We start from the raw sequence: 25,146 nt of genomic DNA on the forward strand, positions 1-25,146 counted from the left end.
GAGATAATAACTGTTAACTAAATTTATTTAGCTAATAAACTATTGTGCTGGTTATTTTGCCTTGGTCACTAAGACATTTTCATGGGTACAAATAAATGCAACTGGGCACATACATCCTGGGGTGTACAGCACAGGATGCTGTACACCCCAGGATGGTCTGATCAGCAGGTCTTAAACTGTGGTGACCCCTCATGGGTGATGAAAATACCTTTTTTTTTTAAAAAAACCTGTGGGATAGTTTCTGAGGTATCCTGGTTGTAGGGAATGAATGAATGAATTTATGAATCAATGAATTTTTTATGTTCTTGGTTTTGTTGAGAGGTGGGAAGATTGAGTTTGGGATTTAGGCATAGTGTTTTGTTGATTTTGTGAAGGAGGAAAGCCAATACTATTGGTTATCCTCCTTTGTTGAGACACTATTCCATCATGCACAACTTGCTAGTATTGTTCAGACAACCAATATACTAACTTTTCCCATTGCCTGCAGCTTGTACACTAGCTTATCATATGATAATCTGTCAAACACTTTTGCAAAGTCCAGGCTATAGGAACCAGATTGACTATATAACAATTAAAAAAATTTTCTGGAATAACATCTTACAAGCCAAAACATACCTGGGGACTGATATTGAATCAGCCTCACAACCCAATGGTCATTAAAGCAGCAATAAAATTAAAGAAAACGATGAAACCAATAAACACAGAAAAATATGATCTTGTCTCCCTTAAAAATCAAGAAATACAAGATAAATTTTTAAAGAAACTGGCACAATCCTCTGCTGTTAATGTTCTTGATTCCATCAAGTATCCTTACCTGAAAGATGAGATTGAGGATAATAGATGGCAGAAATTTAAAGAGGGCATAAAAAAAGGCAGTAAAACAAACATTTCCCAAATTGGAGAAGATGAGTAAACCCTGGATGAATGACAAGGTACTGAAAATGATGGAGGAAAGAAAGAAACACAAATATTGTCCTGAATACAAGAACTTAAAGAAGGAGATGAGAAAAAAATGTAGGGTTGCAAAAGAATTATGGCTAAACAACAAATGCAAGGAAATTGAGCTTTTGGACAAAAAAAAAAAAAAAAACACAAAACCAGAAAACTTCATGAAGAAGCTAGGGAGCTAACTAGCAAATCTTGGAAAAGAGTAGGCTCTCATTGGATTGAGGATGCCAGTGGAAACATTGTAATAGAGAAAGACAAAATAAGGAATAGATGGGTAGAATATTCAAAGGAACTCTACAGTCATGATAGAATAGATAAGCTATTACAAGAAAATTTGGAGGGACCTACTATTCTTACCTGGGAAGTAACAAATGCCATTAGGAAATTGAAACCTGGAAAAGCTCTAGGAATGGATGGTAAAGATATCAGATTACTGATCAGTCTATATTGGAAGCAAACTGCCTCAATAAAAATATCAGGAGAAAATTTGGAGGGACCTACTATTCTTACCTGGGAAGTAACAAATGCCATTAGGAAATTGAAACCTGGAAAAGCTCTAGGAATGGATGGTAAAGATATCAGATTACTGATCAGTCTATATTGGAAGCAAACTGCCTCAATAAAAATATCAGGAGAAACCTTGGAAGAATTCCCAGTAAAGAAGGATCAGACAAGGCTGTCTTCTTTCTCCTATAATATCGTGCAGCAATTAACAGAATGGATGGTAATAACCTCCATTACCATCATAGCATAGGCAGAAATATAAACAACTTAAGATATGCAGATGATATGGTACTGCTGGCTGAAAATAAAGATCTTCATAACCTACTAGAAGAGATGCTGAAACTAAGTGAAAAATATGGATTTAATTTCAACTTCAAAAAAACCAAAACCATGCTGGCAACAAGAGAAAATACCTGATATAAATATTAAGATAAGAGGAAATGCTTTAGATCAAGTAGGAGCCTGACTGTCATTTTGTAAGTCAGCATGCATTGACTGAACTTATTGTCAATGCCTTCTACATCATCTGTATTGCCTTGTAGCAGTGTTTTATTTCATTTCCAGGGATAGTCCCTTTTTCTGTTGCTTATGCCATCTGAAAAAATTCCATATCTGTATAAGTTAGCTCCTTTTCAGATAGATAACAAGCTAAATTTATGATAACCTCTGTTTCTGAAGTGATGGTGGTAATGGGGGTTAGTAAGGATTAGGATCCCAGTATTGGATCGATAGATGCGTTCAATATGGGACAAGGATTTGCTATAAAAAGATATTTAACATTTTAATTATATTATCAGGTATTGAAAATGTGCAAGAAAACACACTGCACATTACTGATATATCAAGATAGCTTTTGCATGGCTCTTTGATAAATTTCTGTGTTTTACATTTATTATTATATCAACCCTCATGCATGATAGGTTGCAAAATCATCTCTCTCTCTGTGGGGGGGATAAAACTTGAAATGGAGGGAGGGAATGGGATTGAATAAGCAATAAGTTTCAAGTATATTAAGTTGAAATTTCCAATTTCTTGATACATAAGATAGCCAGTTAGGTTAGAGATTAGTCCACTTGAGAAAGAGTAATGAGTAATATGTCATAGGGCTCTTTTAGGTTTTTTTATTACTTCCACATGCAAAAGGTTGTAAACCTATAGTAGATTAGTATGATAAGGCCTGATAAGAATTTTATTATTATTGTTTATATTTTTTTCAAGTTATTTTTATTTTATTTATTTATTTTTATTTTTTTGCATAATTTGAGGGGGGGAACCCCCCCTTTCGAGTCTTCAAAATTCGAGTCATCAGAATTCAAGGAGAACCGCCTACCAGTCTGGAACTTGGGAGGGGGCACCGTAGGAGGGGGCAGATCCCTCCCTAGTATATATATATATTAACAGTGTTCTCCCCAGAAAATGATAAGGCCTGATAAGAATTTTATTATTATTGTTTATATTTTTTTCAAGTTATTTTTATTTTATTTATTTACTTTTATTTTTTTGCATAATTTGAGGGGGGGGGGGAGACCCCCCTTTCGAGTCTTCAAAATTTGAGTCATCAGAATTCAAGGAGAACCACCTACCAGTCTGGAACTCAGGAGGGGGCACCGTAGGCGTCGGGAGGGGGCAGATCCCTCCCTAGTGTGTATATATATATATTAACAGTGTTCTCCCCAGAAATTTTTACCAGCTGGGTGGAATGAAGCATTAGCCAGGCATACAAAAATTTTGAATGAGTTAAGAAAGAGCCTTTTTCATAACAAATTAAAATAGTAATTTTATTAGAAATTACTTCAAACAAGGATAATATATTATCTAGTAATTATAACAAACAAGACTAGGATTTTTCTTATTTTCTCGTTAAGTAATGAAAAACCTTGTAATGCTCAGCTTAAAATTCTATATACATTAATTCTTCTCTTCTTCTTAGAAGCCCAGTTGTCAGCAGCTTTTTCATAATTAAAATATGTTGGATCTGGTCCCTCCAGTGAAATCAGCATCAGATTATTTAGATGAGTATGAGAAACGAAAATGTATGAGGAATCTGATGTGATTCCTCATACATTATCGTTTTCTCAACATTATCGTTTTTAATGTAGAGAAACCCCTTTCACATTCAGCTGTGCTCACAGATATGGCCAGTCCAACAGCAGCTAGTTTTGCTGAATTTGGAAAAGACTCTTTAAGCTCAGATAGTGTTGTTAATTTCAGCAGTATTTGTCTTGGATCTTTGTATGACTGTCCATTAATCATTTTTGATGCAACTGCCCATTCTAGTTTAGTCTTTCATAGTTTAAAACTGCAGGAGTTCCATTTCTAGAATAATAATCAAAAAGAATCTCGGAAGCCTCACGTTGATCATGACTTTCTGCATTGAAAAGTCTTGAAAAGTAGGAAATGATTGGCATATCCTGAAATCTTGCTTCTAGGTGTTTAATAACTGTGCCTATGTATTTATCATATATTGTAGTCTTAAACGTAATAACATTAGAATCTGAATAATCAATGTGAAGGTCTGACCATTCACCTGAAAAATGCTGATGAAGATTTTGAAAATGACTGCCAGGAGTGTCTTTCAATTCCATGATGGATAATTTTCTGGCTTCTAAGACTGGCTATATTTCAGTTAAGTAAACATCTTGCCTTTGCCATGATCTAGCCAAGTTAGATAAATGCAGTAACACATCTGAAAGCATCATTAGTGAAACTACGAAATGCAGCAATTTTAAAGATCAAAATTATGTCTCTTTCATAAAAGATCTTCTTTGCGAACGATACTGTTGCATTCGAGATCCCGATTTTTGTCTTCTTCCGTGTACGGATTGGTGTGCATCAAAGTGAATATCCGAAGCTCTCGAGATCGGCTTGCAATGCAAGAAATTGAGCTGGTCTCACAAGTATTGAGACTCTCCGGTTCATTTTCTCATTACTATTAATTAAAAAATGTCTTAAATTATTTTTCATTCTTGCTCATTATTTAGCCATGTCAATTCATATTATTTAGCCAGGCGGTTTGCCCCTGCAAAAGATCTTGGGGAGAACATAGATTCAAAATACGACCCCTTCTTCAAGAACCTGAATGTGCTCTTGTTAACATTGTTAATACTTTGTGAAGAAAAAATCTGATTATGTTAACTCCTTTAATGCTATAGCATATGATTTTATGAGTATCTGTTCCTTTATGTACCTTTTGGATATATAATATTGCCTTAAGAAACAGTTTTTTCATCTGATTTCTACCTAAATTGAAACTATTTTATTTGTCAGGAGAAATAGAAAGGTGTTTAAAAAAAGTAAGCGAAGGTGTTGAAACATTTGAAGATATTTGGCAAAAGGTAAGTATATTTTTTTTATTACAAAATTATCTTTGGTAATCAGCACATTTAGTTGTCATGAACGGATAACACTTGGTTTTGTAATTTAGAAAAAGAAAAAAAAAATTGTGATGTAATGAACACTTGGCATATTTGTGAAGTTTCATTTTTGACATTATAAGAATATATTGACTTTTAATTCAACATAAATGATGCCGTATGTTCCATCAAAAAAAAAAAAAAAAAGAAGGGGGGAGAGGAAAAAAGGAAGAGAATGTAAAATTGCTCATTCCAGTTTTTTCTGGTGTTTTCCTCCCCCTTGCATTTATTTCATTGTTGTATTATAAAAGGTGTGTTTATTTTATTTTATTTTTTTTGTGTTTGGGGGAATGTGATACTCCAAAGCAAGTAGCATTGCTACTTTACTAAGGAAAAGTTATTATAGAAAAAGGTGGTGTCCCATTACCTTCCTCTTCCAACAAATATTTAATGTTTGTAGATTGTGTGTGTGGGAGGGGGGGGGGGGCTGTTTGCCTGTTTTGAGGGATAAAAAATCTCAAGTTTCTATGAGAAATCATATAAAATAAAAGAGATGTATAAAATAATATGTAATTATTGACAGCTTGGGAAATCTGCTAACAAAAACAGACTGAAACACAGACACCAAAAGTTGGTTAAATCAGATCTTTTGATCAGAATTTAGCAGATCATCTTCAGTGAATGGACAGTACGAAGTAGAATAACAGTAGATTTTTAAAAGATATGAGCCGAGTGCTAGTATGCAGTATAGTACTGTTTGTAACTAAGAAGAAGAATAAGACTCTCTCAAATTTTAGGTAAAGAAAATCTGGCATTACTGCTTAAATTGAGGTGAATGTAGTAGTGCTTCAACACTATGAAGTGGCAGCAGTGTAGTAATATCCATACTGTGCTAGATCAGGCTTATTACACATGCTATAAGACTGGTGTTCCTGTAGTCTTTTCAGAACAGAATGTTTTGTTTGACCAAAATAAAAGAGATGGCAATCACAAGGAACTTAAAAACACTTGGGAGGAAAAGATTAGACCTTTATCCTTGGAGGAAGGTAACCAAGAGAAGCTTATTGACAGGAAAAAAAAATGTGGGGAATCAGATATATTTCTTGGAGATTTTCTAAATTGGTTGAGAACCTTTCCTACATTTTCAAAGTTTTTAGAAATAGGTCTGCAAGAGTTGACAATGCATTGAATCTGTTTCAGGCAGAAGCCATTCTGTTGCATTGCATGTAGGATGTTGTTAAGTTCCGATTTTAGATCATGAGAGTTTGAGCAAACAAGTTTTGACGATGCCCATTTTTTGAGATACAATGTGGTGAGTCTTGCTGATATAATAGGCAGTGAAGGCAAGTTTGCGATAACCAAAGTTAGTCAATACACTGGAGGGGAAACAGAAGAGGAGTTTGTCCAAGAAGGTTATTCCATTATTTTGAATCTTCATGGTGAAGTTGATATGGAAAGGGGGGGGGAAGGTTAAAGAGGGTAAGACATTTTCAGGTTGAGGTTGTATGGCAGAGAATAGGGTGTCTTCTAGATTCTCAAAGTAGAAATTGGTTAAAGCAAAAGAAAGAGGGCTTCTCATGGAAGTTCTTTTATTCTGCTAGAGTTCATTTTGCAAAGTGGTCATAGTGAATGATGAAATCAAACAGTTTGACATGCCTGGAGGAAATGTGATAACTGCACAGTTTTATCAAAAGAAACATTCATAAATAAAGACTGAATATATCAAAATTTATTGATAGCAGCAGGCCATAAGGAGAATGTTGTAATATTTTGGTGAAGAAATTTGAAGCTTTTTTTTTAATAAACTAGTGAGAATGGCCAGTCAGATCACCTAAGAGTTGATAAAAATTTTGCAAGATTAAGAATACCTTCTTAATCTTCTCTTCTTCTTAAAGAAGAGATTCTTAGTGGATTTTTGGCAGACCATATCAAACCTTAATGGACATCTTCCTCTCCCTCTAGTGAACTGATTATCTCTGTTTATTGCAAGCTTACCTTCACTGGTCATTATATACACTTTGCACATTATTTATCTCAGAAAATGGGCATAATCAAAACCTTGTTTAATAGAGCTCTTGTTTGCTACAACCCTCATGATCTGAAACTGACATCCTGGGTGCAACAGAATGGCTACATCCTTTTTTTTTTGTGAATTAAAATAAATAAATAAAGAACAAGCCTTATAAATTGATAAAGCTATACAAACTTCGCCACAGTTGGGTTTGAACCCATGGCCTGTTGGTTGGAGAGTATGTATGCTAACCACTCGGCCAACCAGACCAACATTCTTTACCCAGGCATGAATAAACAAGCTTTTTACATGAAGTATCTTTACTTGTAGGTTGCTTATATATAAAGGTAGCTGACTTCACATCATATTGCTTCAGTAACTTATAATAATAATGCACAGCTCACTTCTTTTTGGACATATATATTACTATGGATTATGAAAAAGATCATTACTTAGATTTTATTGAATCAAAAACTACAAGTGATTTTAAAAAAGATGACTCTTATCACTTTAAACTCATATCACTTCCAGATCTGAAACTGACATCCTGTGTGCAACAGAATGGCTACTTCCTATAGAATATTTATCACGTATGTATTAACAGTGACTTGTTAATCTTCTTGAATGGCAGGCAGTCTCAAGTAGAGTGATGTGGGCAAATATCAGAATGGGGAACTGGACAATGAGACTTATTTGTGCCTATGGTCCCACAGAAGGTTCTAGTAAGGTAAAAGTGAAGGAATTTTTTGAGTCCTTTAGAGAAAGCAACTGACACAATGTAAAATGAAAAGTTGGTCCTTGTTGGGGATCTAAATAGCAGAGTAGGAAATGATTGTCAGATATACAAAAATATTTTGGAAAATTTGGAGAAAAGCGCAAAGCTAATAATAATGGCAAATACCTGTTGGATTTCTGCTCAGGACATGGACTGGTTATTACTAACACCATGTTCCAACATAAAAATGTGCACATATTCACATGGAGAGAAGAGGAAAGGAATAAGAAAAGTCTCATTGACTATGTTATTGTTGATAGTGATGTTTTCTCCCCGGTGCAGGACACCAGAGTGTACAGAGGATTTGAAATTGGAAGTGATCACTATTTAGTCTTGAGCAGGATAAAATTGAATTTCATATTGAAATGAATGATATGTAAGAAAGTTTTAAAGCAAAGAAAAGTTGAGCAGTTCTCAAATGTGAACTGTAGACTAAAATACACAAAGGTTATTGAAGAAAAATGAAAGAGCTTGAGAACAGGAATCAAACCTTGGAGATTCAGTGGCAAGCCTTGAAGAAAACCCTGATTGATTCAGCCAGAGAAACACGTGGTGAGGTTGTCTGCAAGGATAGAAAAATCAGAACTCCATGGTGGACACAGGAAGTTAAAGAGGTGGTGAAGGAAAAGAAGAAAGCAATCAAAAGTTCCTGGCAAATAAATCAGCTTGTGCTCTTAGAGAATACAGAAACAAATGTAAGAAAGCTAAACACTTTGTAAAACTAGCTAAACAAAAGTCATGGGAGGACTTTGGCAAGAACATAGAAAATAAACATCAAGAAGGTGGCAAAATATTCTGGGGGTTGTTGAAGAAGCTTAGAAATGGAGTAAAGAGTGCTGTAAAAGGAGTTAGAGATGATAAAGGTGACAAGAAAATGGGAGAAAAAGATATCTTTGAAGTGTGGAGTAATTACTTCGAAAAATTGCAAATGAAACAAGCAGTAATGACAGCACAGTGGTAAAAAAACACTCGCCAGGCATGCAGTCAAGAATACATATCCATACTGGAAGCCATCAAAGGCTTGAAATGTGGAAAGGCAGCAGGAGTAGATGATATTCGACCAGAAATGCTGAAGTATGGAGGTTTAAAAGTCTTACAGTGGCTGCACTGTATAGTTCAGAAGGCCTGGACAGAGGGGCAAATTCCCAATGATTGGAGCAGAGCTTTCATAGTACCCATACATATATAAAAAGAGAAATAAAACTGAATGTGAGAATTACAGAGGTATTTCAGTATTTCCCTACTGAGTGTTCCTGGTAAGATTTATGCCAGTATACTTGCGAATAAGTTGAGAAGAATTGTGGAAGAAAAGCTTGGTGATGAACAAGCTGGATTCAGGATCAGATCTTCACTTTACGATCCTGAAAATGATGGGAATATAATAAAGATCTGTATTTAAGTTTTGTCTATCTGGAAAAGGCATATCACAAAGTGCCATGAGAGGCGCTATTCAATACGCTACAGTTATATGGTGTCAGTGGGACATTATATCAAGCAATACCTAGTCTGTATTTGAGTTGTAAGTCAGCAGTTAGAATTGAAGGAAGTACAGGAAGATGGTTTAATGTTAAATCTGGTGTGAGACAAGGATGTACATTATCCCCTCTGTTATTCATTATCTATAAGGATCACATTATGAAGGAAAGTGGTCCATGTGATATCAAAATTGGAGATGTTAATGTCAGCTCTTTGCTTTATGTGGACGATATTATACTTCTAAATAAATCTACAAGTCTGCAAGATTCCCTGACTAAATTGAATAACTGTTGTAATGGATATGGTATGAAGGTCAGCAATAAAAAGACAAAGACAATGAAAATAGGTAGAATCTTGTTCCACAGGTTCTCTGTTCACAGCTGCATTTGAACAGAGAACCTGTGGAACAAGTAAAACATTTCAGCTACTTAGGCACGATTTTTAGTGAAGATGGTAAATTAAATATGGAAATAGACAACAGAATCAACAAAGCTGGTATGGTAGGAAGTCAATTGAATAAATTCATATGGAATAAGAGAGAAATTAGTCGGAACACTAAATTAGCTGTATACAAGACAGTATTCAAACCAAGTTTAACTTATGGATCTGAGAGCTGGGTCAGAAGTAGAACACTTCACCAAAGACTAGAAACTGCATATATGAGAATCATGAGAAAGATTAGAGGTGTGAAGAGATGGCATCAATGACAATGTCACATTAAAAACAAGGATATTAGGAATGAACTTGATATTGTCAGCATCCAGGAATGCGTTAGCAGAGCTAATCTGAGGTGGTATGGTCACTTAAACAGAATGGGCGAGGAAAGATTAGCAAAAGAAGTGTTCTCTGCCAGGTTGGCAGGAATATGACCCAGAGGAAGACCAAGATATAGGTTGATTGATACAGTACAATGTGCCTTAAATGATAAAAAATATAAGATCTGATAACATTGGAGGCTTGACAAATAACAGACTGATTTGGAGGAAAATTTTACATAGGAAGTTAGTTGTAGTACTATCATATCCTGCATACCCCCCCCCCCCCCCCTTGAGGGTACATGGCAGGAATTTGATGATGATTATGAAAGCAGATAAGGTTAATGTGGCTAAAATAGACATTGTGCTTAGCGGTCATATTACTTAATAAGCTTTTAGACCGTGACCGACCAACTTCCTAAGGTAAATGGTAAAAGCATTTACTCAGAAATGTAGCCTTCTGACTTAACTGAAACCTCTCTCTCTTAATTCCCCAACCGTCTACCCACCACAATGTATGGATTACCAACCAAATAACTCCTTCAATCCGTAGCAGATAAACTGATTCCTCTTCTCTCGGGGTAGTCAAATAACTAGTAAAATCCTTAATTCCCCCTCAATGTCTAGACCTTTAATTGCATAAAAAAAATATTAGTTCTAGTCTTTGATACAGAATTTAATCAATTTCATATAACGGTCAGTTGGAAATAATTTCTCTCTTCACTGTTATCTCCCATTTCTTTAGTGACTTCTTATCTTTAATAATAAAATAAATCCTCTTCCCACGGTTATACTGTTTGTTTACATCATCCATACTAGTTACTATATTATTATCAACAGACCTCTGTGGAGTCAAAAGATTCCTTTTGACACACACAGTCAAAAGGTCCCACTGTCACACTAGCTCATCATTGCCCATGGGTCCAATGTCTGATGCTTGGTTCATCATTCTTTGCTATTTTTCTCTTCCGTTGCCAGGTGACTGAAATCTTACAGAGTCTTTCTACACCACTCTTTCACATCATCTACCCATTCTTGTCTTGACAGTCCTCTTCAGTTTATACTAATCATTGTACTAAGCATCAAGGTTTTAATATTTCTACTATTATCCATTCTACAGATATATATCCAAAACAGTTTAGTTTCCTTTGGATTTTTTTATGCATTAGATTCTCTTTGGAGTTTATTTTGCAGTGCTTTTTGTGTTATCTTTTGAACCCATCCAATTTACAGATTCTTTCTGTAACATGTTCTTTTTTAAGTCAATATTCATCTCACAGAATCTTCGACCATTACCCATGTCTCCCAACCCATAGAGAGCACTTATGAATATGCATGTTTCAGCAGTGTCAGTTTTATAGGAAGGCTCACTGATTTACTTTATCATATCTTGTCCATTGCATGTACATTTACTTTTTTGCTTTTGTTATCCAAGATCTTATCTCTCTTTTTTATAGTCTTAATCTTAAGCTCTTCCAGCTTTTGTCTGTCGAACTTTTATTTGCTTTTTCATCCTCTTCTCTTCAAATATTATTTTAGTTTTTTTCAATATTCATTATCAACCCATATCTCTTTCCTTCTTCACTTAACTTTGTCATTGTTCTTTCTAGTTTCTCTTCATCTTCTTTAATAATGACTGTCATCTCCAAATCATAAATAGCTTATTTTCATACCTTGAATTCAAATTCCCCTTATATTATCTTTAATGACATCCACTGTTCTTTCCAAAAGCATAAGGATGCTTAGGGATATTAGACTCCTTGTGTTGTGCCTCTTGTTGTCTGAAACCCATCTTCCTATTTCCACAGTTTCTCACAGCAGCCTCTGCATTATCATTGATGTCTTGCAAGAGATATATCAGGTTCCTGTCCACTCCATAAGATCAGAGTGCAGCCCATGCCACTTTCGGATCTACATGGGTCGTGTGAAAAGTTCTCGGCTTCAACCATAAATGGCAATACTATCGGTGAGATTTTTTTTCCTCTAAGTTGGTACATCTGTCATAAACATTGATGTGAAATTGCAAGTCATTCTATCAAGTAGTTTTTTTTTTTTTTTTATACAGATGTCAAAAACCAAAGTGTTGTCTGTATCCTTTGAAATGAATGAAATTGAGTATCATGTGGTTATAATATTCTTTGTAAAAGAAGGTTTAACACAAAAGAAATTCATTCGAAGTTCATAAAAATTTATGGGCACTCTTCACCTTTCTTTCAACAATTGAGAAATGGGCTGCCGAGTTTAAACACAGCCCTTGAAGATGATCCATGTGAAGGATGTCACAAAAGTGTAACAACACTCAGTGATGATTGTGGTATTGGATGACTGGCGAGTCAAAGAGTGTGAAATTACTCAGACTATAGGCATTTCAAAAGAACATGTAGGATATATTTTGCATGAAGAATTGCAAATGAAAAAGCTTTGTGCAAGATGGGTGCCGCGCAGATCAAAAACACAATCACATGAAAATCTCTGAACAGTACTTCGTTTTAACAAGAATAAAACTGATTTTGTGCATCGATTTATTACTATAGATGAGATTTGGATTCACCATTACACACCAGAGTCAAAACAGTGCACAGAAGGCGGTTGTTCAGCACCAAAGAAGACAAAGTCATGGCATCGGTGTTTTGGGATTCGAAAGGCATTTTGTTTATTAATTATCTTGAAAAGGGTAAAACAATAACTGGGGAATATTATTCCGATCTTTTAACTAGACTAGACGAAAAAGTTTGTGAGAAAAGACCCGGTTTGCAGAAGAAAAAAAATCGTCTTTCATCAGGACAATGCACCTGCCAACAAAGGTGTTTTGGCAATGGGAAAATTAAGGGATCTGCACATCCTCTAGGCTAACCGTGCAGACAGCATGGTTAGCCTAGTGGCTGTGCACTTCGCAACCATATACCAGGGAAAGGAGTGTCCTAGGTTCGATTCCCTTCAGAGATGGAAGATGCTCAAGTATCTTTCTCAGCTATAGCCAAGTTAGCCGGTCTTGGGTGCAGGCAGTAGGTTTCCCCCCCCCCAGTTTAGCTGGGTTTTTTTCATCCTGCAAGCAGGCAAACCGGCCCCATGAACGCACAGACTACAGTCATCAATACTCCATTAGGGATGCAGCAGAGGAGTGGCATGCCGGCTGCATTATTTCACCATGACTCCTCATCAGGAGGAGACCTAACCCGTCTGAATCAGATGGAAGGGAGAGATAGATAGCACTATGAATTGTTGGAACATCCACCTATTCCCCAGATTTGGCTCCCTCTGTCTTCTATCTCTTCCAAAACTAAAAATCTTCCTTGCTGGTCAGCGTTTTTCTTCGATTCAACAATTGATTGTAGCTGTAGAGGGATATTTTGCAGATCTTACTGAGAACCATTACAGGGACATGATAATGGCGCTGGAACATCTCTGGAATAAATGTATTAGTCTTAAGGGAGATTATGTTGAAAAATAAAAATAATTTTGAAATTATAAATTCGTTTTTCCATGATTAGGCCAAGAACTTTTCAGACCATCCACGTATACTGTCAAATATGTTTTGAAAGTCAGCAAAATAGGTATAAAAATTTATATTTTTATGTAGAGCTTTTTCCACAATATTTGGTGCACAGTACTTCTGTCTCTTCCTAAATCCTACTTTCTCATCTTCCAGATTTTCTTCCATTAGTTTCTTTATTCTTTCCATTAATCTCATCATAAGTACTTTTCTCATATGACTCATTAGAGCTATTGTTCTGTAATTTTTGCAGTTCATTTTTTTTTTTTTTTTTGTGAATAGGTGTTAAAATTGATCTTCACCATTCTTTTGGTGTTTTATCTTCGTCCCATGCTACGACAGCTGGTACAGTTTGTCTATGATCACCATGTTTCAACATCTCTCCAGTGATTTCATCATTCATAGGGCTTTTATGGTTTTTCAGATATTTTACTATCTTTACAAACTTATCCCGTCAGTGAAATAAACAGAGCTTGGTAGTGATATTTCCCTCAATTCATCAATTAACTTCTTTTGGACCTCAACATCTCTCTGTGTCTTATATAACTTGGAACAGTATCTTGTCCATTGCTCTTCTATTTCTTCTGTGTTCATCAAGATTTCACTATTTTCATTTTTTTATGATTCTCTGCTTCAGACTCTTTTCACGTTACTGTTTCTGATCATTATATATCTATATACTCGTATTCTGTATTCACCATAGCATTTATTGATATCCTTGCACTGTTCCTCTTGCCATTCTGATTTCTCTTCTAACTACCTTCTTCACTTCATTGCATTTTGCTGTATACAGTTGTTCCATTTCTGCAGAGATCTCTCTCTTAATCTTTAATGCTCTTTTTTTCTTGAATTATCTTTAATGGCTTTTGTGATATCCATCTCTTCTTTGTCTTTTCTGTGTCTGGGACCATTTGTTCTGCTGTTTTTTTTTTTTTTTTGATCGCGCGCACACACACACCACTATGTTTCTATCCTCCAGTTCCTTTTCTGTAATATATTTCACTTCTTTCTCGAACACTTTCCTATATACTTTCCCTGTAATTTTCTCACTCAGTGTCCTTATATATTTCTTACTTTGAAACTATGCCTTCCTTGTTGCTTGAGTTTCAACTTGATGTTGGTAATCACTAAGCTATGAGCTGATTCCATGTCTGCTCCTTGAAATGTTAGACACTGCTAAACTGATGTGGCCCATCCTCTTGCTTATGAGTATCATATCCAGAATCTTCTTAATTCTTCCATCCAGTAACTGCCATGTTTACTTCCTGCAAGATTTTTTTGCTGGAATTGTGTTGCAAATTACCATGTCATGCTTCAAGGTCAAATTCAAGCATTCTTTCTCTTCTTTCATTGGTTTCTCCATATCCATATTTTGCCCATTATTCTTTCCCATCCTTCATTGTGCTTTCCAATCTTCACGTCCCAATCTCCTCCAGTAACTAGTATCTTTCTTTGGTATTGATTTCAAGATTATTTCCAAGTTGCTATAGAATAACTATTTCTTCTTCAATACTTTTTGAAGTGGGTGAATAGAGCTGAATTGCTGTGATATTGAATGGTCTTGCTGCAAATCTTGCGATTATTATTCTTTCATTTAGTGGTTTGTATCCTAGTATTAGTCATCATACCACTTTAAATGCATTCACCATCTGCATTTACCACACATTCTCAGGTTTGAGAATGATCAGGTATTCCAATCATCTACTACTCTTATGGAAAAAAACTTACTTCTTGTCACAGCATCATTATACAGTGCCCAGAGTTTGACTTCTTGTTCTCCTCCTGTCTCTGTCATTCTATGAAAACCTCTTACCAAGTTATGGCTTTATCATCTCCCCCCCCCCCCCCCAATCCTATCCATTAGACCAGTGGTGCTCAACCCGTCGATCGTGGAATGATTTTTGGTCAATCTTTTGTTTATTCCTCCTTACTTACAAATTTAATTAAAACTGAAAACATAATATTTTATTTATCATTATTTTGTATTTTTTTAAAATTCTCTTTAAGGTATTGCTATTGTTTTTATTTTTCGTTAAAATTGTCAAATCAATAATTTTCTTATAAGTCCAGGTAAATGAATTAATTGGGATCAGTGGAAGTCAAACAGCGAGCTGAGTGAATACGATTATAAGCAAAGCACATCGTATGCGTTTCGTTTATAATCGTGTTTACTCATAACTACATCACACACTTCCCACTACCCACTATTAGAATTTCAGTTGAGTTTCATTTGCTCTAAATTTATCGTTGGATTTACCATTATTTTGTTCGCTAATTGATGTTATAAACAAATTTTATTTTAATAAAATATTTAAAAGTTATTTTTTTTTTTTAATTTGAGGATAATCATGAGTGTATCAAAGAAATCGAAGATGTATCATTTTCACAAGGAATGGGAAATGGATTATTTCTTTACAGTGGTAAATAGAAAGTGTTGTTGTTGTTTGATTTGTAATTCATCTGTAGCAATTCCAAAAAAAAAAAGTAATATTGAGAGGCATTTTCAATCGCTACATGCAAAATATGATGAAGATTTTCCCCAAAATTCCGAAATGCGTGAATAAAAAATTATAAATTTAAAGGCAGGACTTTCTGGACAACATAATATGATTTTGAAAGTAATAAATAAACTAATATCAGCCACTATTGCATCTTTGAAAGTGTGTCATTTATTAGCAAAAGCAAAAAAGCCTTTACTGATGGAGAGTTAATAAAAGAATCATTTCGAATATTAAAGATTTACAGCTTTCCAGAACAACAGTTATGAGAAGAGTTGAAATTTTAAGTGCCGATCTGAATACTCAATTAATGTCAGACATTCACCAGTGTGTTGCATTTTCATTACAATTTGATGAATCAAATGACTTCACTGATATTGCTCAGTTAATGGTATTTATTTGCATTGGTATTTCAAGATTATTCAAGTAAAGAAGAACTTTTGAAAATTGTACCATTATTGGGAAGGACTAGGGGAGAAGACATTTTTTCGGCATTTGATGAATTTGTGAAACAACACAAGCTTCCGCCTTTTAAACTCGTGTCTATTATTACTGATGGTTCTCCTGCAATGATAGGTTCATTATGTAAAAACGATGACAAACATCCAGATTTTTTAACGTACCATTGTATTATCCACCAACAAGTACTGTGTAGTAAAAGATTAAGCACAAAAGATGTTTTGGATATTACATTTAAAATTGTAAATTCTGTTCGAGGAAAAGCCCTGCAATGGCGGTTATTTAAATTACAGGCAGATGATGATAGGAAACTTCTGTTGTACAATAATGTTTGCTGGCTCAGCAGAAGTAAATTTTTAGAAAGATTTCTTGTATTAATTAACAATATAAAAATTTTTTTTGATGAAAAAGGAGATATTTATCCACAATTGAGTGATAAAAGATGGTTGTTACACTTATCATTTTTAATAGATTTCTGTACAAAATTAAGCAATTTAAATTTAGAGTTACAAGGTAGAGATAAAAATTTAATTGACATGTTAAGTTCAATAAAAAGTTTCCAACAATACTTACTTTTATTAAAGAAAAATATAAATGACCTTGAATTTAGACATCTCCCATATTTATTAAAATGTTTTGAACAAAATCAAGAAATGCTTCACTGTGATTTAAAAGAATTTATTCGGGAAATAGAATTAGTTGAGGAAGAAATTAATTCAAGATGGGCTGTTTGATATAAACCAAGCTGAATAGAACTTGAGATAATAAACATTTAGAATAGTTTACATTTAAAATCAATAAACAATGAAGTCATTTGGAAGTATACACATGAAAAATTTCCAATATTAACTGATATTGCGCTAAAAATTCTGTCGTGTTTCTGATCGACATACTTGTCAGAATCCGCTTTTTCAAATATGACCGTCATAAAAAATCAATTAAGAAACCAAATTACAAATGATCATTTGGATGATTGTCTGCGATTGGCCACTTCTTCAGACAAATTGACTATGAAAATATTGCAAGGTCCAAACAATGCCAAATTTCTCATTAACTTTTTTTTAAATCAACCAGCATTTCCTGTAACTTGTGAGTTTGTAATCAATCTGTTGTTTTTTCTAACTTTGGTTTTCAAAAATAGGGAAATAAATATTTTATTCCAATATATTTGTTTTATTTGTTGTATTAAAATAATTAAAAGTGATAAATACATTTTTAAATATACAAATAAAGTTTTTAGTTTCTTTAAATTTTTAGGGCTTGGAGAGTGGGTCCTCCGAAATGAGTGAGCGCATTTAACTGCATAGTTGTGTGTAATCAGATATCAGGTTGGGGGAACGTGATCTATATATGAGAGTAGATCGCCGAATAACTTAGTATAGAAAAGTAGCTCGCATAGTAAAAAAAAGGTTGAACACCACTGCATTAGACTGCAAATTGTACTTCCTCAATCTTTTTTCATATTTGCCATTCCAGCACCCTCCTTAGTCAATTGTCTATGGACCTTGTCCAGTCTCTCTTCATCTTTTTGAAATCTTGCTGATCAGATCTGTGCATTATAATCCATATGCAGCCTGATTGAAGCTTTATACAATGAAACCATATTTTCCTTATCTCTACATGGAAGTGTCCTCCATATCATTTGCCATAATTTGTTGTGCTGTCGTCACAATTTTAGCAGTGTCCCTTGAATTTTAAGTTTCCATCTATTACCCCAAAACCATTATCTCCCCTGCCTCCTCATAAGATTTCCCTACTTCCCTAATTTTAAAACCGTATACTTCACAACACTGGACTGCAAAACTCACTCAGCTGCCCTATGTAAGTCCTCTTGAAAAGCAAAATCTGCTCTGTTCCTGCAAATAATTGCATACCACCATTCCAGATATAAACAGATATAAAATATTTTTTTATATGTGGACAAAATGTGAACACCTGGGAAATAGGTGATATGTCTTTATTAATAAGGCCAATCATCTTGGAATAGATATATATATGCAACTTTTTAATAGTCTCCAGTGGAATATTATACCATTTGTCAATCAGAATATCTACCAGTTGCTTGAGAGAGAGAGATGTTAAAGGAGGGAATCTGCTTCTCGCCCTGCTCTTCAAAATTGCCCACAGTAGTTCGATATTCATGTCAGGTGATTGAACTGGCAGGGTAGATGTTAAAGTTCTTCTTGGTGCTCCTCAAACCAAGAACTAAACTGTTCTGACTGTGTATATGGATGCATTATCATCTTGAAAAATGGCATCATTGTTGTGAAACATTTGGACCATAGAATGCACCCGATCTACCAGAATGTTCACATATGCGCTGGCAATAACTCGATCGTTTAGGATTATGATTGGACCTTCCAAATACCAAGATATGGTCCAAATCATCACAGATTCACTGCATGTTTGACAGTTGGAACCAGACGGTTAGAATTGTATGTTTCCTTTGTGGTTCTCCATATATAAACCTGACCTGTTGTTGGGAATAAAGTAAATACTGACTCATTGGACTATATTTTCCTGTCATTAGCTGTCCTGGTTTTATTTCCTGACACCATTTTTTTTGCAATGTCACATTGGATTCTGTGATTAAAGGTTTAGCCATCATCCATGGATGTTGACTTTGTGAAGTATTCTGCAGACTGTTTTTGTGGAAATAGGGTCTTCATGGTGGATATTGAGTTCAGCTGTTGCTTTTGCTGCAGTAGTTTTGTACTGTTTAGACACAATATTTGTTAGTGTTAGACAGTCCCTGTCATTCAGTGTGATTTCGGCCACTGTTCTTCACCAATGAAGTCCCACCATGCTTTATGTGAGCAGTCATAACTGTGAAGATTGTTGCTCTTGACACACTGACCAATTGGACTGTTCTGGTTACAGAAGCTCCTAAATGGGCTCCCATGATTTGTCCTCTTTGAAGTCTAAGAAGTCACCCATTTCACCAACAGCTCAGACTAACCACTGCTGAACACAACTTGCACTAATCTGGCATACAACTACAGAACACAAAATATATATATATATATATATATATATATATATATATATATATATATATTTTTTTTTTTTTTACAGTGGAGTATACTCTAATAACATTAACCCCCTATAAGAATGATGTTTACATTATTTTGTCCAACCCCAGTATATAACATAAGTGGTCCATATTCAGGGCAAGCAGTTAAGAAGGAACCTGTTGATCTGTTTCTTTAATAGTTGGAGGTTGTAGTCCTTTGGAGAAAGCACAGCATGATGGTTATTTCCAGAGGATAGAAGTAGATAAAAGTAGAGAATGTGAAGTTGATTACGCTGGATTTCAATTGATGGATGTTGACTAGCACTGCTTGTGTGTTTTTTACAGGCTTAGAGGAAAGTAGAGAAATTATGATGCCAGTTCTGTAGAAAAGTATTCATGAAAATACCTATAGAATAGGTTTAAGGTATAAAAAATATGCATGATAAACTATTAGTGAGATGATAATAGAAGGGAATTGTTGGTTAACTGGATTGCTCTTTTCTGAATGGAATTGAAAATTTTTAAGAAGACATTTTTTGAGGAGGGGTGCATCACTGCAAATGAGAGAGCAATTCCAAGGTTGGGCCAATTTGGGATTTGTATAATTAACAAGTGAGATTCAGTGTATTAAGCCAAATTGAATATCAAGGTTTATTATTATTATTGTGTTTTATTATTATGACTGCTATCAGGTGGGACCCTAGGTTTCAGATAGGGGAAAGGCTACTAGATATGGAGGCCAGCTGCAAATATCCAATAAGCAGTCCTAGACCAACAACGGCAGTATTAACAGGGATGGTGAGTTAGCGGGTGGCACTGCTAACTGTACAAAATACCACAAAACCCAATGATGATGCTGTGACAAGGCAAGAATAAGCCACTCAAAACTTATAGCCAAAACAGTGTCTGCTTTCCAGAGGAGCAGCTATAAATGGCATCTGTACCTCATGTTAGAGGTGGCCAAAAATGAAACATCAGCCTCATCTAGCCAGCATGGTGTTTTAAGACTAAAAAGACCTGAAGTCATCTACACCTACAGAAACACAGAAAACAATAGAAATGGAGTTGGCTTTCTAATTTACACACAAAGAATAAAACAGATAGTATACAAGGAACATCAGATAAAATGGCCCAACTTATTCTGAAAATAAACTCAAGATATAAGTACAAGATACAAACTCAAGGTAAAAATTAAAATCATTCAAATATATGCACCAATAACAAGCCATGAAGACAATGAAATAAAATAATTTTATATAAAAAACTGGAAGGCCTCATGAACAAAGAAACTTATTATACCTTATTCATAGGTGAGTTAAACTCAAAAATAGGAATAAACTCAAATGCACAAGAACTTCCAATAGAAAAATTTGGACTAGGAGATGAGAATGAACGTGGAGAAAGATTAATCAAATTTACAACCAAAAATCAGCTAAAAATAGCCAACACCTTCTTTAAGAAAAGACCTCAAAAAAAAAAAAAAATGAAATAGATTACACCATAATCAAAGATGTAGGTGTCTTAAATAAATAAATAAATGTCTTAGCATTCTATGGTTGCTTCAACAGAGGAAGCAACCATAGAATGCTAAGAGGAAGAATAAGTATAAATACAAGAGCAGAAAGAAGAAAACTTATACAAAAGAAAACAGATGACTTCATAACAAATGAAATGCTTAAGCAAAATAGAAAAATGTACCAAATAAATAAAAAAATATTGGAAGCATAAGAAGAAAAAGATTTAAATACTCTAAACTGAGATGTTATAGACAGCTTAAATAAGATAAAAAGAACTAAAGAGAAGCAGCAGAAACTAACAAACTCTAAACCTAATCGAGAAAAAAAGAAGAAATATGAAGCAAAACTTAAATCAAATAGAAAAGGCAGAACTAAGCAAAACCATCAAAAAGAGAATAAGAAAAGAAATAAGAGAATACAATATAAAGAAACTATTGAAAAAAGTAAAAGCATCAAAACTACCTTGAGAATACCATACAAAAGAAAAGCACAAATAATCAATATTAAATACAAGAATGGTTAATTGATCTAGTAAAGACAAAACATAATAGAATCTTTATATAGTTCTAAAAAGCCCAATTAGGACATCGAAATCTACTAAGACCTAGAGGTACCATCAATATTGATTGAGGAAATAGAAAAAGCGTTAAAAGAAACGCCAAATAATAAAAGCCCCGGGACTAGATAAAACGATAGCAGATGTGATAAAACATGGAGGAAGAGAATTACTAAAAAGGTTCAAATGCTTTTTAACAAATGCTTGACAGAATCTAAAATCCCAGATGATTGAAACAGAGCACAAAAAGTTTTAATATACAAAAAAGGAGATCATACAGATCAAAAAAACTACAGACCAATCAGCCTGCTTTCATATGTATAAATTATTCACCAAAATACCAGCAAAATAGGATGAAAAATAAACTAGAGTGCTCACAAACAAAAAACCAAGGAGGATTCAAAAGTGGATATTCAACTAATGACCACCTCCAAACTATTAACCAGATGATAGGAAAAAAAACAAATGAACCAGATGATAGGAAAAAAAACAAATGAATATAATATACCACTTTGTATGGCATTTATAGATTATGAGAAAACATTTGATACATTAGAAAGAACAGTAATAATAGAGGCATATATATATATATATACTAGAATGCAACAAGTAATATAAAGTTAAATAATCTAAAAGCAAAAATTAAAATAGACAGAGGAATAAGAACAAGGAGATACAATGTCACCAATAATATTCATTGCTTGCCTACAAGAAATATTTAAAAATCTAAATTGGGATAAAAAAGGTATTAGAATAAATGTTTAATATCTAAGCAATTTAAGATTTGCAGTTGACATTGTACTCTTTTCTAAAACACCTGAAGAGCTAAATGAAATTGTTTAAAGAATTAAGTACAGAAAGCAACAAGTCTGGTTTTAGCATAAATATTGATAAAACTAAAATAATGTATAACAAAAATATAAGCTACAACCAAAAGATAGAAATAAATGACACAGAAATAGAAAATGTAACTAAATTCAAATATCTGGGTCAAATAATTAAATAGATAGAAATTGTGAACATGAAATAAAACAAAGAATAAACCAAGGATGTAAACAAGTTGGACAATACAATAAAAGTTTTAAAGAAAACATACCTATCTGTCTAAAAAGAAAAGCATATGAACATGCATCATACCAGCTGTGACATATGGAGCAGAAACTTGGAGCATCACAAGAAGACTGGAAAATAATTTAGGAGCTGCATAGAGAAACATGGAAAGATCAATATTAGATATAAAAAGAATAGATAAAATAAAGAACATACAGGGTGTTCGGGATAAATTTGACAGTTTCATAAGGAAAAAGAAAATCTTCTTTGTATCTATTAAATTTAATGAATTGACAAAAAAACATTACAGGCAGAGTTAATTACAATACTATCAACAAGATTTACTCAAAATAACCACCATTAGCATCGATCACAGCTTCAATTCTGCTTCGGAACCTCGAACAAGCTGATGCTACAGTCTCCCTGGGAAGGGCCGCAAAAACTGTTTTAATTTTATCCATTAAGTGGGCTTTTGTATTACTGGAAGTGCGATTGGTGTCTTTTTCAACTGCGCCCCATACAAAATAATCCATGGGGTTAAGGTCTGGGGAGTTTGGAGGCCAAACATTTGGACTGGTGAAGTCGTAGAAATTTTCAGACAACCATTTTTGACTTTTCCCAGAGGTGTGGCAAGGGGCCGAATCCTGCTGCCATACATACGGCCTACCATTGGCTACCCTTGTTATCCAGGGCTTGACTACAGTTAGCAACTCCACGAACAAAGCCCGAATTCCAATGCCAGGGTTCTTCAACACCTGTTCCTGCAGATTTGCGAGGAATTCTGCTGTACGAACGCAATCAGATCGTCTGCTAGGGATCTTTCTTCTTGCTACATCCTCGTAGTCACCATTGCAAGTCTCTAGTTCATGCCTGATTGTTTTTACTGTATTCAGGGAGCATTGGGCAGCAGTCGTAATATCCTTATTTTGATGGCGGGCACGAATCATCATGATACAAGTTATTCTCTTCCATGATTCAGGTGGGTTCCAGCTATCCATCCTTTCTGACATCTTGTATATGAATGAAGAAGGGTCCAAACTTTTAAATGAAGAGAAGTGTGTGTTAATACATGTAACTTACGGAAAAATATAATTAATTATAAATATGTCAAATTTATCCCGAACACCCTGTAGTTAATAAAAAAAATGAAGATGGGCAGGACACATTGCAAGACAGGGAGACAACCACTGGACAAAACTTTGTACAGAATGGCAAGTACGAAAAGGTTCAAGAAGACCTGGCAGACCATCAACAAGGTAGAGAGAGAGATGAACTACATCATTCAATGGAAAGCGACTAGAGCTTCTCGGTCAGAGACAGAGAAATGTAGAAAAATATGAAGGAGATCATCATCCAGCAGTGGACGGATGGATTAATAATCATATTGGTGATGATGATTATTAATATTCTTATTAATAATCCTAGCAACACAAACATTTGCTAAATGTTTGTGTTACTAGGAAAGCTCTCAATTAGTAAGGTAAGTCAACCTGAAAAGAGAAATCTGATCTAGATATCTGAGTATTTTCATATGTAAGAGGAAGCAACATCCATTCCTTCTAGTGAGAAAGACGAGACTTCATCTGTGGTAGCATCTGCATTTTAGCTGATGTCCTCACCTTGCTGGAGGCTGGAAAGAAGAGCATTGTTTATGATATTAGTTATGAAAGATCTTGAAGCTTGGAATTTTTTGGCACTGCAGTGTTTGTCAAATGAAGAAGAGGAATGGCATGTACTGTCACTCATTAGTTGGATTTGAAGTCAGAGAGAGAGAGAAAAAAGGAAAGTTACCAAGTTGTTTAGGAGAATAATTTGTTAAAACGAGGAAAAAAATAAAAAAATTTCAACCTATTAGGGATGTGTTTTGGTAATCTGAAATGTCATAGCCAAACTCTTGAATTGCAGATGACTACAGTAGATGCTCTTAGTATTCTCTTTTGACTATATGATTAAGATTAATTGCATTACATGCAAGTCCTGATTTATATTCTTTGAGAAAATAGTCATTGCATTCATAGACGTATTATCGCTGCGCTCTCTTTATCCCTCCAAAGTAATACTGCTTATACGAACATAGTTTGTCATATACTGCTGAATGTGCTAGTGGAGATCTTTAAAAAATAATTTGTAAACTATCTGTTATGTTATTTAGGATTCTGCCAATTTTTCTACAGTGAGGATCATCCTCCTCCTCCTCTAAAGGTGGCATTGATTGTGATATGATCTACTCCAGAAAGATAATTTGATCCAAATGAAATGGTTGTAGGCTCTAGGTGATAGCATTTTTATTATCAAGTTTCTGTGATGTGACTATGTATGCATACATATTGGCCCAAAAAGAGTTGAAGTACACATTAAATAATAAATACATAAATAACACTGAGAAAGACATTATGATTGTTAGGTTCACATGTATGTCCATTTTCAAAAGTGAATCTGATTCTTGAATTTTGATAAAATTGAAGGAATTTGGTAATTATGTGCATAAAATAGCATTCCTGTCTCTGTTTTATATTTTATGATTTGATCTATGCCATTTACTTAATGTTTATGTATCTCTGAATGTTTTATTAGACTTATATTGTTCACATCCCACACATAGGTGCCTCTGTAGTACAGTTTTGAAGATGACATTTTAGTTGGAAAGACCTGGGGTCAAATTCCATTTAGAATGCAAGGAACCTTTATTAAGGGCTTTTCATCTGAAGGTGAGTTAGTTGGTTTCACATAGAAGTAAC

General features: G+C 34.4%; 1 protein-coding gene across 2 annotated transcripts in view; it reads left to right on the forward strand.

Annotated features, from left to right (window-relative positions):
* LOC150109062 (CCR4-NOT transcription complex subunit 3-like) overlaps positions 1 to 25,146 on the forward strand; it is a 436,445-nt gene that overhangs the window by 16,537 nt on the left and 394,762 nt on the right. For both annotated transcript variants that reach the window (XM_090405199.1, XM_090405207.1), the window contains exon 2: positions 4,720 to 4,787. In XM_090405199.1, the coding sequence (XP_090261325.1) occupies positions 4,720 to 4,787 (68 nt within the window). The remainder of the gene's footprint in view (positions 1 to 4,719; positions 4,788 to 25,146) is intronic.

This window comes from Typopeltis vanoorti, chromosome 2, assembly GCF_054136105.1.
Source record: "Typopeltis vanoorti isolate ZY-2024b chromosome 2, IOZ_Tvanoo_1.0, whole genome shotgun sequence".
Classification (NCBI taxonomy): Eukaryota; Metazoa; Arthropoda; class Arachnida; order Uropygi; family Thelyphonidae; genus Typopeltis; species Typopeltis vanoorti.